This window comes from Bicyclus anynana, chromosome 3 (genome assembly GCF_947172395.1).
Source record: "Bicyclus anynana chromosome 3, ilBicAnyn1.1, whole genome shotgun sequence".
Classification (NCBI taxonomy): Eukaryota; Metazoa; Arthropoda; class Insecta; order Lepidoptera; family Nymphalidae; genus Bicyclus; species Bicyclus anynana.
In genome coordinates this window covers 17209691-17228563 of record NC_069085.1, presented here as the reverse complement: position 1 = coordinate 17228563, position 18873 = coordinate 17209691, and the positions used below count along the sequence as shown (strand labels likewise).

Below are 18873 nucleotides of genomic sequence, written 5' to 3'. Positions count from 1 at the left end.
ACATGGCGTTTTCCTTAAAGAAATTTTCAATTACTAGGAGTTTTGTCGTCCTGAAAGTCTTTTGGATTTCTCTTGGACATTCAACATTCTTCATAACCCGCTCGTTCCTCGTAAACAAATACAATTATTTTGAAATAACGATAATATCACCCAGTGCCTCTTATACAAAAGAGTGGCAGACCGCATTCACTAGTTAATATCTGCATTATCTAAAAAAATCAAAAAATATTAATAATTGTAATAGGTAAAATTACAGACGACTCCCTCTGTATATTTTTAAATTCGTTTCTGCTTTGCTGACGTTCATTTAATTCAAACACACAAAGGTGTTCCTGCTGTTGACTCACTCCAAAACTAAAATGTCTTCCAGAAATTTATTTATATTATCCTATCTATCAGGACTTAAAACGCTTGGATATCTGTAACTGAAGCCGAAGAGTTTCGTCGCATACTATTTAAGGAGCACTGTAGAGGCGATCCGCATTCGTACAATTGAGCTGCATATTAATTGTCGTTTTTGTAGCACGTTCTAGAACAGTGTCGAAGGGCTCGACTGAATTAATGAATTGGACGTAACTGTACGCGGTGCCCTTCTGGGACGGGTTTTGGTTCCGATACCTTATATGAAGAACCACACCAATGGAAGAGCATAATATAATCTATGGTAGTTTATACCAACTGTCTCGTGATTAATAAATATTTTTTAATCCATACTAATGTTTTTGGTAGGAGAGTCATACGAGGATACCGTGCTGGTGGGAGTCCCAAAATCCTCTTTTCAGCTCCCCTTCCTAATGTTTATCTTACCAAAATCTCTTCGCCTTCTCGAGAAAAAGCTGCGAACCGTCCGACCCAAATGTCGAACCCAGGACCGAAGCCATAGCTAGACTAAAGAAGCAGATTCTCTTTCTACGATCGCAAACGCTTCGAAAACCAGAAAAATTTATAGGAATGACATTTGCTATAGGTCACGTGATCAAGATCTGTCATTCCCATATATTTTTCTAGTTTTTGAAGCGTTTGCGATCGTAGAAAGAGAATCGACGTGCCACTTGGCTACAAGGGCAGGTACTTAGGTTGAGTTGCTTACTTTGCTATATTAGCGGTGCCTCAAAATTCCTAGAGCAGTATAGTAAGTATTTCTAGGAATTTTGAAGCTCCGCTAATGGTACAAGATCATCACAATATACCTCTAAAAATAAAAACAACCAGATATTGATTAAATTAGTAATATATGTATAGATACCAAACAAAAAACCTACGCTATAATAGCCTGTAAAATTTTAATAATAATCCCAGATGGTTCCTGCGCTGAAAACACGTTTTAGGTTAGTAGGGTTTAGGGTTGCCACTTTTTATTGAAGTAATTCTACGACTAGTATAAAAAATGTTTCACATTAATTTTTGGTCATTGGTAATTTTTTCAAGTGTGTGAATTATTTCCGATATAACATGACACTACGATCAATAGGAAGGGAGCATCAATGAAAAAAGTGGCGAAAACGGTAAAAGTTAGTCCTTTTGAGAGATTCCTTTGTACGCGTTGCGTTAACGGTAAAGTTACGCAAAAACTATGTCAAAAAATGAAAAAAAATGTCCGATACAGAATTTGTCGCATGTTTATACGAAAATAATGCAGTTTTTTTAGAATTTCGACACGGACCAAGTCGCTGGTGCCGGCTCGTGATACAATATGATTATTCATCGGGTGGCAACCCTAGTTCCTATCTAACTTTACACGGAAATCGGTTCACTAGAATTTAATTCAGATACATGCTTACGTCTGGGATTATTTTAGGCATTGCTATATTAATGTAGAACCAATTGATGCGAATCCAAACATTGCGAATGAAAAATAAACATTGCTTTTCCCGCGGGAAATTGTTGTTATTACATCTAACGGCCCACCTTTATCCATTCACTATAATCGTACATTATTAATCAGCCATTCACATTACAAACTTCTTCTGGGTGTTTTCCTTTTCGTGTTATTTTCATTAAAAATAAAACAAACCGGTAGCCATGTATGAAGAAAGGCAAAGGTGATTCAAGGCTCTAGAGAAGGATCCTCTTTCTCTTTAAGAATTAGGCCCTTCTGTATCCGATTCTTATTCTACCAGCTAAGTGTGAGCTTGTTACGGTGTGGGCTAAAGTTTATTGCTATTATATGTAGAAGTGTCTTTAAAGACTGTTTGAATAACGTTTGACTCAACATTGTAAATGTCGGTAATCTTGTAAGCAACCGTTCGACGACCTCCGTGGCGCAGTGGTGAGCGCGGTAGATTTACAAGACGGAGGTCCTGGGTTCGATCCCCAGCTGGGCCGATTGAGGTTTTCTTAACTAGCCACGGCCAAAGCCTCCCACCAGCTAGACCTGGTAGCTGGTGGGAGGTTTTGGCCGTGGCTAGTTACCACCCTACCGACAAAGACGTACCGCCAAGCGATTTAGCGTTCCGGTACGATGTCGTGTAGAAACCGAAAGGGGTGTGGATTTTCGTCCTCCTCCTAACAAGTTAGGCCGCTTCCATCTTAGATTGCATCGTCACTTACCAGGTACCATACATGTAAAAAAAAAAAAGCAAAGTCCATTCATGCATTACAACTATTAGGACTCGTCCATAAATCACGTACACACACACAGGAATAAACTTCGTGAGAACACCTGCGTACCTACTCGTTTACTTACTCTCTACGTGTGTGAAGTCTGCCAATCCGCATTGGGCCAGCGTGGACGGAAGTGAAGTATAACCCCCTCTCATTTTGAGAGGAGACTCGTGCTCAACATTGAGCCGGATATGGGTTGATATGCTAATGATGATGATGATCACGTTGCAATGGGGTGGGTGTTGTACAGTGAGATCACGTATATATTTTTGTTGCAACAATATTTTACAACTTAACTTTAAACAATATTTTTATTGGTTTAAATACATCACGTGGCTCTGATCACGGAGTGGTGATGGGACCTGGCCCTCATTTGCTTATTCTGTTTTTTTAATATTTTTTGAAGATTAATAACCTGAATAGACTGTCCGCCTAAATAAGGACACATAGTGACCCTACATAAAAACCAATTTTCGTGACTGAAGTACGGGGACAGTTAATAATTGAATATCACTTACTTCACAAATTAGTACTTGCGGTATAAAAAATCGATCCTATCACGACCTATATTTTTGTATGATTGTATTATGATACTCAGTAGTATGTTTTTTATTTATTGCATATTCAAGCAATACCATACATTTTACATTTTATAAATATAACTAGAGGACGCCCGCGACTTCGTTTTCAATTCAGTTTTTCACAATTCCCGCTAGAACCACGGATTTTTCTGGGATGGAAAATGTCCCACATATGGTATGTGTTAATCCAGAGTAAAATCTATTTTCATTCCAAATTTCAGCCAAATCGCTTCAGTAGCCACAGCGTAAAGGAGGAACAAACATACACACTTACACATAAACTTGCGCCTTTATAATATTAGTGTGATAATAATAATTTATACTACAAAACTCTTTTATTATATAATGCAAGTTATGGATGCCCCATAGATGCCATGTTACAGTTGAGGTAAAAAAAATATGCATTTTTTTCTTTACAAGTTAGCCCTTGACTACAAACTATCTACTACCACAAAAGACATATGCTACTACCTGATGGTAAGTAATGATGATACATTGTAGGTACTGCCTAGTTTTTATCGAAATCCCTGCAGCGTGATGTAAAATTTTTATGATTCAATTTTAATTGAAATGTTTATTTAATTTACAAGCAACTAGCGAACGTTCCGCGGTTTCCCCTGCGTTGTTCCCGTTCATTTAAACAAATTAAACATTGTCTCTACTACAGCTCAGGATATTTTTTTTTTTAAATAGATATACTTAAACAATACACACAACTATCTAGCCCCAAAGTAAGCATACAGAGTAGCTTGTGTACAGTTTTAACATTTGTACAGTTAAAGCAATGAGTTGGGCATTTTTGTCTTATCAACTAAAATCAATTTAAAATAATATATAAAACACACTGTTATAAGTATCCTGTGAACAAAGAGCCGGTTTGTGTCTTGATTGCCTTGATTTATTAAAAGTAATTTAATTTTTTTCATGCCACATTATCATTTGATTAATATAACATGTACCCGTGAACAGCTCACAATAGCAGTACGATAGGCGACCGGTTTCAAGATCGCGGGGTCCCGGATTCGATCCTCGCCCGCTACACTATCACTCAATGAATTATCTATCAATGTCTTCCTCTTTTTCTTTCTTCGTCAGAGAATCCCAGTTCTTTGTAATCGTTTTGAACCGTAGTTAGCCAAGTAGTCCGATTACTTGGTTAACTACGTAGTCGTCTACGTACCGTTCGTACGTAAAATCCGAAGCTTTTTAACCAACTTCAAAAAGGAGGAGGTTCTCAATTCGGTCGGTATTTTTTTTATGTATGTACACCGATTACTCAAAGACGCCTGGACCGATTTCAAAAATTCTTTTTTTGTTTGAAACGGTATAGTCCCCATTTGAATTAATACATCACCGACTTAGCACCGCCTTCATACTGATTAGCAGGTAGAACATTTTATGATGTTATTTTTCGCTTTTTAGTTTAGTGGGTACGTTTTTAGGTTTTGAAGTCGGTTGTATTTTTTCTATTAAAATTTTTATTATTATAGAAATATTGTTTTGTGTCACTGAATAAACTATCAATGTCAAACTTCTTATAACAAATTGGTTTAGTTGACTTAATTTTTTGAAAGTCACTGAGATAACAAATAGCTGGTGACGTAGAACTAACATACTCATATCATCATCGGCCTATTTTAACGACCCACTATAAAGAAAGTCCTCCCTCCTTATCATCATCATCATCATCATCATCATCATCATCATCATCATCATCATCATCAACAGTCGATAAAGTCCACTGCTGGACATAGGCCTCTTGCAAAGACTTCCAAACACCGGAGTCTCGAGCCGCCAGCATCCAGTGGCTCCCTGCAACCCGCTAGATGTCCTCGGTCCACCTAGTAAGGTGTCGACCACCACTGCGCTTTCCGGTGCAGGGTTCCAGCATCTTGGGATCCCAACGTCGGCTCCTTGAACTATGCCCTGCCCTTTGCCATTTCAGCCTCGCGACTCGCTGAATTATGCCAGTGACTTTGGTTCTGCTGCGGATCTCCTTATTTCCAAGCATAGCTCCATCGCCCGCTGAGTAACTTTGAGCTTTCTTATGAGGCCTATAGTTAGCGACCAAATTTCGCTATTCGGATCCGTCCCTCCCTCCTTATAGGAGAAGGGATACCTATAGAGCTGAGAACCACCAAACTGCTCTAATGCGGGTTGGCGGGATAATAATAATCGCATTTAATATAATGTAGTATTAACATTTAGTATTGTTTATGAACATTATTTGTCACTGGCACTCAATGGCTTCCAGCTCGCAGTGTTTTACATAATTATCAACTTCCTCCTTGACGGGAAATACGAAACGACATTGGATTAAAGTTAAACAACAATGGAATTATAAAAATATAAATAATTTCATTATTTTTTTTTATTGTTATCGTTTGGGATTTTATTATTATCTTGTACTTGTAGGGTTGCTTCAAAACACAAGTAAACGTTGAAAAAATAAGATCCCGTATATTTGACACCGCAACAAAACAACAATTAACTCGACTAGGTAAAATATAAATTGGTCAAACCGTTTTTTTTTACCGTCAGTTTTAGCAAGACGAATGGGCAGTGATCTAACTTTAAAAAGTTCATTTTAAACGCAAAAGTTTGTATGGATGTTTGTTACTCTGTAACGCCGCAACTACTGTACTGATTTGGCTGAAATTTAAAACGAATATACATAATACCCTGGATTAACATAGGCTACTTTTCGTCCCTGAAAAATCCATGGTTCCCGCAGGATTTGTGAAAAACTGAATTCCGGAGGATGAAGTCTCAAGCGTCCGTTAGTTGTATAATACGTCACAAAAACAAATCTTAGCAATACTTTTCTTTTATTTCCAGCGTTCCTAATATGCGACCGGCCGATTATGATCCTGAACGTGCAGTGCGCAGAACGTTTGTGCGAAGAAGATGCCGCGAGACTGCGGGAGATTGCGAACCTTGCGCTGACCTCTCACCTGGAGCTGGCGTTCTTCGGAGAGTTCGTGCGATGGGATAACGTTCGATGTGAGTATTCTCTTTTTGAATATCTAATCTCTCCGATATCTCCTTCTGTCCATTCTGTTCTGTTCCGTTCTTTAAAGAGTTTTTGACTTAATTATGTTGGACATCGTTCGATGTGAGTACATGAGTAGTCTGTTTTGAATCTCGACTTAGTCTACGCAGACCATTGCGAATAAGCATTGAATCTCGTCGGTAGGGATCATTGCGAATGAGCGTATTGAGCGAAAGGGAGATAGCATTATTCTTTCACCTTGAAAAAGGGTAGAGTTCGTGAGATGGGATAACGTTCGATGTGAGTACTCTCTCTTTAAATGTCTACTATCGTTCTTCTATGATCATTCGATACTCGTATCCGTTTCCCCGTTCTGTTCTGATCCGGTCTGTTCTTTGGAGAGTTTTTGACTTAATTCGATGGGATAAAGTCCGATGTGAGTATTCTCTTTTTGAATGTCTACTATCCTCATTTAATGATCATTCCATATCTTCTCTATTCGATATCTGTTGATAACTTATGTTGTTATGGGTCCCAAAATCCAATCCAAAAAAAAAAAAGATTTTAAAGATGGCAACCCCAGAAATAGCGAACGTTATTCTCCTCTCTTTTATCCTAGACTTCGTATAAAACATAGTGTCGCCGCACACGGGTCACACACGACAGCTACAAACGCCGCTACAAGAAGCAAGAAGGGGCCACAAAAGTAGCTGAAGCGCGCGACAGCCACTTGTGGCCGGATGCTACAACGATTACCATACATGCAGTATCATAATAGCGCAAGTGGCGTGTGGCAGCGTTTTGTGTCGGCGTTTAATGGTCGGTGCGGGCCACAAGAAGCGACGATTGTAGCGTGTGGCGGCCACCGGCGTCAACAGTATGCGGCGAGTCCATATAAAATGTATGAAAACTATAGGAAATATTATGGTATGTGGTTGTAGCCGGTGGCCCGTGTGTGGTAGCCCTTAAATAGAACAAGTTAATCTATTGCTATAAGTATTTTGTTTTAGTTAGTACCTATCGTAGGTTGCTAAAACGTTGTCTGTGAATTACTTATTCAAACAAAAGTAGCGTAAATGCGCTTAGCCCAGCCCTTGAGCATATGAAGCCTGAGCTAAATACTACAGTACACAAAGAGCTTAGGTCGCAAACTGTTATATTATAATTAGAGGCCGGATTATATGGATTTGCATATTATAGCTATTTGTACCAGTTCTGCATATTTTCGATACTTTATACCTACCTACAATATTTACAAAATATAATATATGTATTATATATAAACGTTTATGAAGATAAAACCGCAAAGCAGAGCTAATGTTTTATTTATGATCTCTAATCAAAGTGCAATTTTGCAGTGAGTTCTTTGTTGTGTTTTATACTGAGTCATCTCTACAGTTTACGCAACTGGTTCGAGCGATAAGAATATTTCTATTTGCCGTAGGTACAGTCGTAAACTTAAAATTTTTATGGGTGTCACACGTCCTAATAGCAATAGCCTGAGACAAAGACCATCACAAGATCAGCCTGGTATTCTTTTTGTTATCACTAATAAAAAAAAAGAAAATATATTTATTGCTTCATTATGTCACACATCACAATTATCTAAGAACAATAAATACCCTGCGATATGTGGCATAACCTAGAAAAAGGTCCAAACTCAGCCCCATAAGCAAAGAGCATACAGCGCTGATTTTCAGCTAGGACCCCGTTCCAAGTGCCACCACGAAAACAAGCAACATAAACCCGTATTTAAAGCTTAAACTATATTAAATCTAATTAAAATAATAATAAAAAAGAAAGAAAAAAACAAAGTTTATAAAATAAAATACTTACAACAAATCAAAATTAATTCTTAAGTTTAATGAACTAGTAACTTAATATACTCACTACTGACATTACATTACAGTACATTATATACTACTTCCTTCGGGGCTATGTCCCTTTGCGGGTTTAGCCTCCTCTTCCAAGTCATCTTTAACACAATCTAGCCATCTTTTATTAGGTCTGCCTTTTTTTAATCTTTTTACCTGTGGTCTCCATTTTGTCATCACTTTAGGTCCTCTAGTATTTGGCATCCTCTCTACGTGCACTAGCGATTGAAGACGTTTCACTAGATTTTCCAAATCCTCGTTCATTCTGTGGCGATAGGTTCCATCTTAATAGCCCAAAGATATTGCGAGTAGCAGAGCTTGGAATAAACCGAAATAATAACAGATTCTTTCACTCTTTCATTCCATCGATTGAGCTTCGCAAGTTTCACAATAGGCTTCGTAGACTTCGTTGTTTTATCAAGCAGATGCTGGCAGATATTCTGCGTATTGTATACGAAATTTTGGATTTTTACTATCCCAAAGTGGCTTCGAATCACGAGGTTTTAATCTGGGTTATTAAATACTGAGTTTTTTCTCTTTCTAGAAATTTTCAGTGAAAATTATTACCCCGAAGTTGGGAGTGATCGTTAAGTAGTCAAACATTATCACCCTAAGCTATACACATACCGTATTAGAGCACACGCTGTGGGTGTGGTCTGGATATGGTTACGAATTCCATTACCTACATTCCTATAATTAACTCCTGGCTCTGTTGCGTTAAAAATGGTTGATAATGATGATGACACTGATCAAAGTGGAAATTTTTCATAAATTAATCAAAAGGAACACTGAAAGCGCGTCGCGGCGGTAATTAGTGACGTAATCAAAAACATTCGCTCCGTATCTCAGATATGAGGTTAATTGCTGCGACCTTCACGGATTTACACGCGTCGTCACGTGTGCCTTTGTCTGATGTCTTGTGTCGTCCACCGGCGCGGAGATTCGTTCCACAGAGATGCCGTATCAACTATTTGTAACATTGATTTCAGCCAAAGACTTTATTTATTGGAAATATTGGAGCCTCTAACGTTTTGTGTACCACGTCCAGGAAGCCGTTCACAGAATCGAAAGCCCTTCCATTTACCCTTCTGTCGAACCGGAGCCGGTCAGCATGCGCCTGTTTATCGAATATGCTCACTCTTAAATGCTCACAGTAGCAATGCTGATTTTACTTGTAGTTCTCTGACCTCTTTTAAAAAACTCATCAAGTTTACTTAGTGATTAAGGATTAGTTTAGTGATTTTTGCATTTATATTGTTGTCTCGTGTAGTGTTGTCGTTTAAGTGTTGTTCATGATAATTTATTATAAGAATGCTGTGGTCACACCAAGAAGGTGTATTCGTATTTATTACGTTTTATATATGTTATTTAATAAATTGTAACCAGTTTGGTGATTCAAAAAAAAAATATTTAATTTATTTATTTATCATTCATATACCCATTGCATGTTGTAAAACAAAGTCTGGCATAAAAAGTACTGAACGGACATTACATTACATATATTTACATGGGTACAGTTTTTACTTAGGTGTCAAAGGTTTTTACTAACGGATGAAGTGATTCATTTAGAATGTAGAAACAACTCTATATATTATGCATATCATCGACAGTGATGTGTTTTACGATAGTAAAAAAGTTTGTATAATAATATCTTGTAAAAGTTACGTAACACAATAATTATAAGGAAAAGTAACTCGTAAAATAACTCTATTTTTTATTATACTTAACAGTAGTTATATTCTAGTAAACGAAGTATTCTAAGGACTCCGGAATGTACATTAAAACATTTTCTAAATCACTTACCTAACTAGAACTCGCGAGTTCAATTAAAATAAATAAAAGTACAAAAGATGACCCAATTTGCTTTACGGTAATTTGTGTAGCATCTAAAAGAGGCTCGACCCCTGACCTTTGAGCAGTGAGCACAAAAGATTTAAAAATACCCGCAAACATTCATAATAGTGGGCCGACTTCTGATGCAGATATTTGTGTGGCTGATCGATATACTGGAATATTTCATACGATACTCAGAAACTGTATTGCATATGATAGAATCGATTAACCCAATTAGAAAATAATTTAGATTCAAAATAAATTAACCTACTGTCGCGAAATATTGATTGACCCAATTAGTTAATATTTTAAGATTTAAAATAAATTAACCTACTTGCACGTGTTGCGAAATACTCATCTTCGTCCAAATACTTTAATGGTTTGCTACAGACCTCTTGTATAAAAGAGGAATTTAGAGTTTAGACATACCATTCTACACCAATAGGGTTTGATTAAGTTTAAGATAATAATGTTTGATTCTTTAACCATCAGCTGGTTAATGTAGGAGTTTCAAACATTTACTTGCATAAAAACATGCATGTACAAGCAGACAACGAAGACTATGACCCGGAATGATGATGGCAAAGAAATCGTGTTAAAAATTCTGAGCCTGTAGCCGTGTGGCATGTCGACTCTATTTCTACAAATGCTAACGCTTCGAAAATTAAAAAATATAAGGGGATGCCATTTGCTATATAGACAGGTCACGTGTCGATCAAGTTGTCAATTGGGTCTGTCTTTCCCATACATTTTGGTATAGTTTTCGAAACGTCAGCGTTTGTAGAAAGAGAATCGACGTGCCACTGGCCCTGGTCGAGACCGAACGTTTAACTTGCTCTCTGATTTACTATCAGGTTTCAGGTATCATGGTGTAAAACTATCAATTTTCTTTTCGAAACAATTTCGTAATTGTTACAATATGGACTCAAAATCTCTCTATGATTCTCCGGTTTCGAAGTGTAACGTACATAGAGGATTTTCTGCATTGTCCCTTGGGTTCATTGGTTTTCCACGAAGAAAAGCAAAATAATCCAATTCATAATGAACTTCGAAAAGTAACTAATATTCCCCATTTCATGTAGACGGAAAGATTCTAAATAGTAGGTATGTAGTATCGACAATTTATAGAGCAACTGATCGAATTTAACCTTAGTAACTTCACGAATTTCAAATATTAAATGAAATACTGTTTGTTTCAGCGCTACACAACTGTGAATCAATGTTGGACGAAGCAGTCATCACCCAAGTGGATCCAAACGTAACGGGACAAAGCGTTATTTTGTGCCCCGGCAGTCTGGATAAAAGTAACTTTAACAGTCACTGTGGGGTCATAAAATCAGGGTTATGCCATTTGGCCATACCACGCGGCTGGTCGTGGGGTGGCCCCGCGTCACCGTTTTGCCCAATTTGGGCAGAATTCAAAGTACCTGATTGACAAGAAATGATCACTTTGTACACTAGAAGAAAGTACCTATGGAACTGTGCTGCGACAGCGCTCGTGTTGATCTTGCAACTGTTGTGTGTGGTGTTACTCTTGATATACTGAGGCCATATTTGGAAACTGTCAAAAGTGACATTTCTGGTGTCCCCTGTCTAAAAATGTTTTTTATCTCATTTATATTGAGAGTCCATCCAAACTGAAAATAAAGCACGAAAGAGATTCCTAAATCATTTTCAAGAGACATCTCTAAACATGTAAAAGAAAGTTAGAGGACCAATCAGTATAAATATTTCTATTATAGTTCTTATGTTAGTTCCGTGTTACATTCGGTTTAAAGATGAAATCCTCAGCAACTTTGATAATTGAAATATATCACAAATAATTATGTAAAATAATCAAAATGGCTGATCACCAAAAGGTCAGTTTGAGATTAATTTTAGTCACAAAAAAGTATCTGTATCTAATGTTTCGTAAAATCATAAGGGGTAAGGTAAGATGAGGATTGCGCTTATATTGGTGCATACAATATAGTTTAATTTCAAAGTGTGCAAACAAATGATATATTAATTATTTTACGTGGCATCGCAATACATACACGTGCTTGTGTACGAGTATGTTCTACTTCTTCGTGTCACTTTTGATATTCACAAACATTGTGTGTAAACGTCTTGTTGTGTCTAGTTTATAGATCTATGACCTTGATGTTATATAAACCAACTGAGCCTGCAAACGTTGTCTATCGTGTAAATTACTTTCATACATAAATACTAAAATCCCGATAGAAAAATGCGTGGAAAAATATTTTATGGACTATTTTTTTGCAAAAACAACTTACTTGACTGTAAAGACGGTTTACGAATGATAATTTTACGTTCGATTCGATTATTTTTTGCACTATCTAGTTAATATGTTGATGGTGCAAAAATTTTGAATTTTGCATAGATCGATCGATGGTGCAAAAATGTACCTACTACACCGTTCCACGAACATTGTTCTTGTGGTGTTGCCTGAACTCTCGAAATAAACTCGCTAGACTCGTTTTATTCGTAGGCGTTTCATATGAGTGTGAGATGTTATGGTACTCAAAACGCAATAACTCTGCTTTCTTTGGCCAAAAGCAAAAATACATTACATTATTACCCAAAGGTAAAAATTTCACCGTTACACATTAATTGTCAAATAGTGAAACGGGACACTTTTTCGTGCGTGCAGCCCAGTGCTGGATTAAGCTAGCGCGGGGCCTATTTTTTTTAACCTAAAAGGGCCCACTGTTTAAATTTGCAATTTAAACAGGGGGCCCTTTTAGGTTAAAAAAAATACAAATTCTAGTCTGTCTTTTCCCCCCAAAAGTGACCTTTATATTTAAAAATTTAAAGGAATGATGCTCATAAGAAGCTCTTTCATTTGATGAATCACACCATGTAGTTTGCAAAAAAAAATTGTCCATATTGCCCAACAATATTGACCTTCATGTTTTTTTTTCTCGGGCGCGGGGCCTTCATCTGAACACGGGGTCTGTAGCAAATGCCACTTACCGCCCTATGGCTAATCCGGCGCTGGTGCAGCCGGTGTCTTCATCTGTTTATAAGACTTAATTACGTCAAAAAATCATTAATCTAGCCTTTGTATCCACAAACACTAGTGATTTTGTATAATTTGAAGATGTAACATCAATGTCATAGAATATTATTATTTTTGTAGGGAAGGATTATTTTTTCATCGGGAGGTGGAGTCATAGATAATATTTCTATTTTATCTATCACGGGGTTGTAAACTTGATCGCTTTAAGCATATAGACCATAAAAATCTTCTATTTTTCATAACCGATGCCATGTTTACAAATTTTATGATAGTTATAATAAAAAAACTTGCTTATCAATTTTCCGCATTAAATTTCCTGTATATTTGTAATGTAAAATATAGTTAATATTTATATTTAAATAAATTATTATTGATGTGAAATATTTTTCTGTATATAGATGTATTTTAAAATTTAACTATGCGAAATCGAGTTTTAATAAAAAAAAATCTTAAACGTTTTTGAATAAAAAGTGTGACGGTTGAGGTTATTTTTCCATATATAAATGTATATTATACATTTTGCAATTATCTTCGTCAAACAGGCGCTTTTCACTAACTTGTCGAACATGAATCGCTTCCGGTATCTAGCAAAATAATATTCCGTGATCATGTTCAAATTCATATTTCATTTATTTCAATTAGGCTTAATTTACAAGCAGTTTTGAAAAGTCAAGTTATGTCATGATTTATTAGTGGTAATTGGAGTCGAAAACTTAAAATTGAAGATATGAGGGTTCATATGGTTTACACACATACAAGCAAGCTCATTGTATTTGTTTTGTGTTTTACCTGTGCTGTGTCCAAGTAGTCGTCTGTGATCTTTGTTTATACTTTAATTATTTTCTTAGTTTTATATAACTACTGTTCTTCCTAAGTTGGGACTTTTTAGCACTTTTTATTCAAAAAACCGAAAATACTTTAGTAGTGAGATGTTTGTATATACTTAGTATGTTATTTATATACTGTTTTTAAATCTATTTTATAAAATTCACCTCTTTTTAGATATGCTTGCTAATAGCAGTATTCAACGAATTATACTCGGTTTTTTTTTTAATAAATAATTTATATTAGTGTACTAGGTAAGGTGATCGCATATCAGATCGTATTGAACGTCATTTGCAACGATTTTAAAAAAAGAAGATTCTAATAGGTATGCCGTAGGTATATTTAGAAAAGGTTTTGTTCGACTAATAATTATATTAACACATTTTTTTTTAAATTAAAATAAGGTGTTTATTTATAAGAAGACAATTTTTATTGGTTGTAACGACTATCACGTCAGCATCCTATAATAGTCCACATGGTCCGTTCTGTTTTGTTCTGTTTTAAAAAATATATATGTACGGCGCGAACTGATATGCTGTCAGCTTTAAACAGAAATTGTGGCCAAAAATTAATATTAGACTCAGTAAAAACATCTCCTATTATATTCCATTTGTCTTATATTCCTCAACGATTAACTTTTTTTCCAATAGGTAATTTACATAGATAAGATTGAACTTTTGAAAAAAAAATGTAATACATTTTTAATGTAACAGCGTACCTGATATGCTTTCCTTGTTTATGGTGTTTAAAATAAAGCGCTTTGAGGTAATTCTGAAAATGGGGATATTCTGAAAATGGGGTATTCTGAAAATGGGGATATTCTGAATTTACGAATATAAACTGAACTATTTAAAAAGTATTGGAAAAAACGTTTAAGGTTGTTACTAGTGCTGAGTATTAATGAGTTTCTCCATTATCCTCATTTTCCTAATCACCCCATAGCTTCTTTACATCGTAATATAAAATAATTGTCACATACAATACAGAGAGATCTACTTAAAATATTTTTGTATTATTGTATACTTTTGAAATGATCTCGTATTTAATGAATTACCACCATATTATTATTATTATTATTATTTTGAAATTTATTTATTTAACATTTACTAATTTCATACGATGTTCGTGTGATTGTATGGAACATAACAACAACTAGAACTGCAATATTATGTATAGTTATCGCATTAATTTTACCGATTTTGTGATAAAATTGTAATTTATTTTTATGGTTATTTTTATTTTTAATATTTGTTACGTGTTACCGTGGTGTCATTTAATTCATGGATTTAAAATAAATTAATGAAAATTACTTTTGTTATTTTTTCTTATTTATCTTTAATCGTATAAGTATTATGTTTAGCTTAAAATAAATGGATAAATAAAAATGTAAGTCTTGAGTATAATTCTGGTAATTATGCTTTTTTTTCTTAAAATAAAGTAGGTACACATATTTTGCTAAATTATTTGATAAATCTTAGCATAGTATTGATTTTTATGTAGTATACTTAGTATAGTATACACCTAAATGTATAGTATATACCTAAATGTGTTCTTGTATATCACAATTCACACAACCATCTCGGAGGAATTGAAAGGCATTCATAATTGACCGTCTATTGGTACATATAAAGAGTAAATTAATATATAGAGTATACCTACATCTTTGACACCTATCTATGTATCTAAGACCTACATTATTGACAATATTTATAAAAAAACTTCAAGGGATCTATGTGAATCGATAGTTTTAATTTACAAATATCCTAAATACCGTATAATAAAAATAAGTCGGGTTTTCCTTCCTGACGCTATAACTCCAGAACGCAAGAACTGATTTCCACGGTTTTGCATTCGTTGGAAAGGTCTCGGGCTCCGTGAGGTTTATAGCAAAGAAAATTCAGGAAAAATTTCAACGTAGGGTAGGGGTAGGGTAGAGGTAGTTGAAAGTTTACATCGAGTTTCACGCGGACGAAGTCGCGGGCGTCCGCTAGTAGCGTATATAAACTAGTATCAATAAGTATATCTGCGATTCAGTAAAACAATTTAAGTATAACAAGGATAATTTATCAAAATGGCATACGAAAAATACGCTGAATGCATGGTGTTCGATTATGGATCGACGAATAGAACTGACTACCGTGATGGGGAGATATCACCCAGCATCAAGACGGTGTATCAACCGAAGCCGTCACCCACCCGCGTTAAGTATCCACCACTCGGAGACACACATACTCAGACCGAGTGGAAGGATGCCAAGCTCCCTCCGTTCAACCTTTTCCATAAACCAAAGGATATCGTCCGCACTAATCCAAGAGATGTCCAAGAAACTTATGTTAGTTTGATCAGCTACGATTTCGTGTCTACCTGAACGACTCTTTATATTTAATTACTGGCAGACGCCCGCGACTTCGTCCGCCCTTAGACCTCTTTAATCCAGCCATTACTAACTCCGTTGTTCATTAAAATCATAAAGTTCTCAGTAAGATAACTCAGAGATTGATAAAAACTAGAAAGATAAAATTTAGTATGGCTATGTATAATAATTTCGTCTATAAAATGGAAAAGAAAAGTTAGAAAAAAAATTTGGGTTCCTTTCCTACATGCAAAGTGAATATGAATTCTCATCGTCTATCCCATGGTGTAGGGTATGGTTATCAGTATGTCTGTACATTACTTATAGGATTAAAGTGCTAAAATATATAGATTGTAACTAACTAGAATAAAGTAATTAATTAAAATATAAATACACCTGCGTTACTCGGATGAATTAATTTTTATTCAAAATATTCTATGAAGATCTTGTCAAAAGCTTTTACTTAACGGCACTGCTATCAGTTTCCTCATGAAAAGAAAAAATAAGTAGAATTCAAACCACAATCTCACTTCATTCCCGGAGAAAAAAATAAGAGACTCTCTGGATTTGCCGCTCGTCTTTTGGCCCCCCCAACTAACTTTGATACAGGGCCCTCCACGGCAAGCTACGCCACAGTATGGTACCATCACAGCACATCATTTAGTGGAAAGTCTTTAGCCTTTAATAAACATCCCAAAATATAGAACAGTATAAATAAAGGATTTACCGGTAGATGAATCAAGAGAAAGATACGGATAGTGAGAAGGAGGAAGTCCGGAAGACGCGCCCTCGGCTCGTGATGACGCCAGCCGTGTGTATGGATGACATCGAGGACCCGCGCACGCGCCAGATCCTGTGCACGGAGACGTACACCAGCGTCACTGGGCGCCTCATGCGCGAGACGTTGCCTTCTCGGGTCAACGTCAAGGCTCCTTTGCCCGCGATACCTTTGCTCGGTGACGCTGACCCCGTGGGTAAAATACGATGCAAACTTTATGGTGTTTCGGAACATCACTCGTTAAGCTGCGCATTGATTTTAGATATCAGCGGTAACGTAGGGGCGTGGCGGCAAGGCATTACTCCGCCTGCTACAGTATGCCTTCGTGTAGCAACAATCTCAGCTAATTTTCGAGACGTCATAGTGTTTGCATCCGACTGTACCAAAATATCTGTATCGTTAAGTTTTAAAAATATCTTATTTAGGTACATTTAGGTATACTTAGCTACGAGCTGATAAAGCCAAGTGGATATGACCTCTGCCTCTGATTCCAGGATAAACCCAGTGGAGGTGGAGGTTGTGGGTTCGAATCCGGTCCGGGACATGCACCTTCAACTTTTCAGTTACTGTACATCTTTTATCACGTGTCTCAAACGGTGAAGGAAAAACATCGTAAGTAAACCTATCTGAGGATTTCCTTAATTCTCAGCGTGTGTGAAGTCTCTCGAATCCCTCTCATTCTGAGAGAAGACTCGAGGTCAGCAGTGAGCCGAACATGGGTTGATAATAATAATACAAAGACCTCGCAAGACGACCCGACACAGACAGCTGTCTTTTCGTTCTCTGCTTTTAGTTCTCTGCTCATATCAAAGTCTACCTACTTCAGAGTTCAGATTATAAGATAGTAAATGAATTTATTTTTTTCCCTATAAGGCAGTCCGCTGAAAAGCCAAAATAATAAATAATTATTATTGATTTTTATACAGCTATTAGTTTTCTGAATTACCCTAAGCAATTAAAGCCATTTTTATGTATAGGTATAATTATTTCTCTTCCTAGTTCGCTCTACCGAAAATGCGACCGCCGCTGGTATCGCGTGAGTGGCGTATGGAGACACTGTCGTGGGACAGATGGCAATTGAGACTCGATTACGACCAAACTAAAGAATTCTGGCTCGGAAGAGAACCGACAAAGTATGACTAAAGTTCTTTCCTACTAGCATTTTCTATTCCGTCTATCAAAATTTAAAATTCTTTGAAATCCAAGAAAGAAAAAACAGCAGCATAATATTTTACAAATTCCTTGTCGATTAATTTTAGCTGAACCTGCGCGTATTATTATTTTACGCGTGTTTTACAAAGCCTTTTGAAACGCAGAGGTTCAGCTGAAATTATTCGACAAGATATTTGTTAAATGATATTTTTTGTTGCTATTTTTTCAATCTTGGATTTTTTTCTGAATCATGGTCATAGTTTAATCCTTATTTCTTTAGAATTAGGTGTATATTTTCCGCAAATCCAAAAGTTAAGGGTCTGTTTGTACTTTGTAAGTAGGTATGTTGTGCCATAGTGCTAACTCTGGTAAAGCAAATTTAAATTGATAAATAAAATATTAATCGATTCATTATTTTTTTTCAGGTGCATCAAATGCGATGAAGCTGCTTTGATTAGAACGCAAAGGAAGATGCTAAGAAAATAACGTCACATATCTACCACCTTAAAGTGTCGTTGCCTACAACAGTTGGTCGCTGAATTCAAAGACCTAATAATAAAAGATTTACAAATCAAGTTGAGAACCTCCTCCTTTTTGAAGTCGATTAAAAATAAACAGATTATAGCTAGCTACTTGAAAGAATTACAAGAGACCTTGTAATTCTATCCGAAATAGGTATGTTCACAAATGAGCCACAGGAACTGGAAGTTCACCAAAAGTTGTTTAGTGTTATATTATTGTTAACTGAGTATTTATTATTATATTTTATTGATTAGATATTTTCATAAATAAGTTTTCATATTGTATTATATTTGGTTATTTTAGAAGGGTCATGTTATGTTTATAAATGACAATATTT

The 18873-nt window shown here is 36.0% G+C and overlaps 2 protein-coding genes across 2 annotated transcripts in view; both read left to right on the top strand.

Annotated features, from left to right (window-relative positions):
• Window positions 1-15040, top strand: part of LOC112048895 (endonuclease/exonuclease/phosphatase family domain-containing protein 1) — a 40413-nt gene extending 25373 nt beyond the window's left edge. The window contains exons 5-6 of the mRNA XM_024086598.2: window positions 6024-6188; window positions 11084-15040. Of these exons, the coding sequence (XP_023942366.1) occupies window positions 6024-6188; window positions 11084-11319 (401 nt within the window). The 3' untranslated portion in view covers window positions 11320-15040. The remainder of the gene's footprint in view (window positions 1-6023; window positions 6189-11083) is intronic.
• Window positions 15041-16163: 1123 nt separating this feature from the next.
• LOC112048902 (uncharacterized) lies at window positions 16164-18873 on the top strand. Its single transcript, XM_052891175.1, has 3 exons — window positions 16164-17054; window positions 17862-17995; window positions 18440-18873. Exons 1-3 carry the CDS (start codon window positions 16818-16820, stop codon window positions 18498-18500), a joined length of 432 nt encoding a protein of 143 aa, XP_052747135.1. The 5' UTR covers window positions 16164-16817; the 3' UTR covers window positions 18501-18873.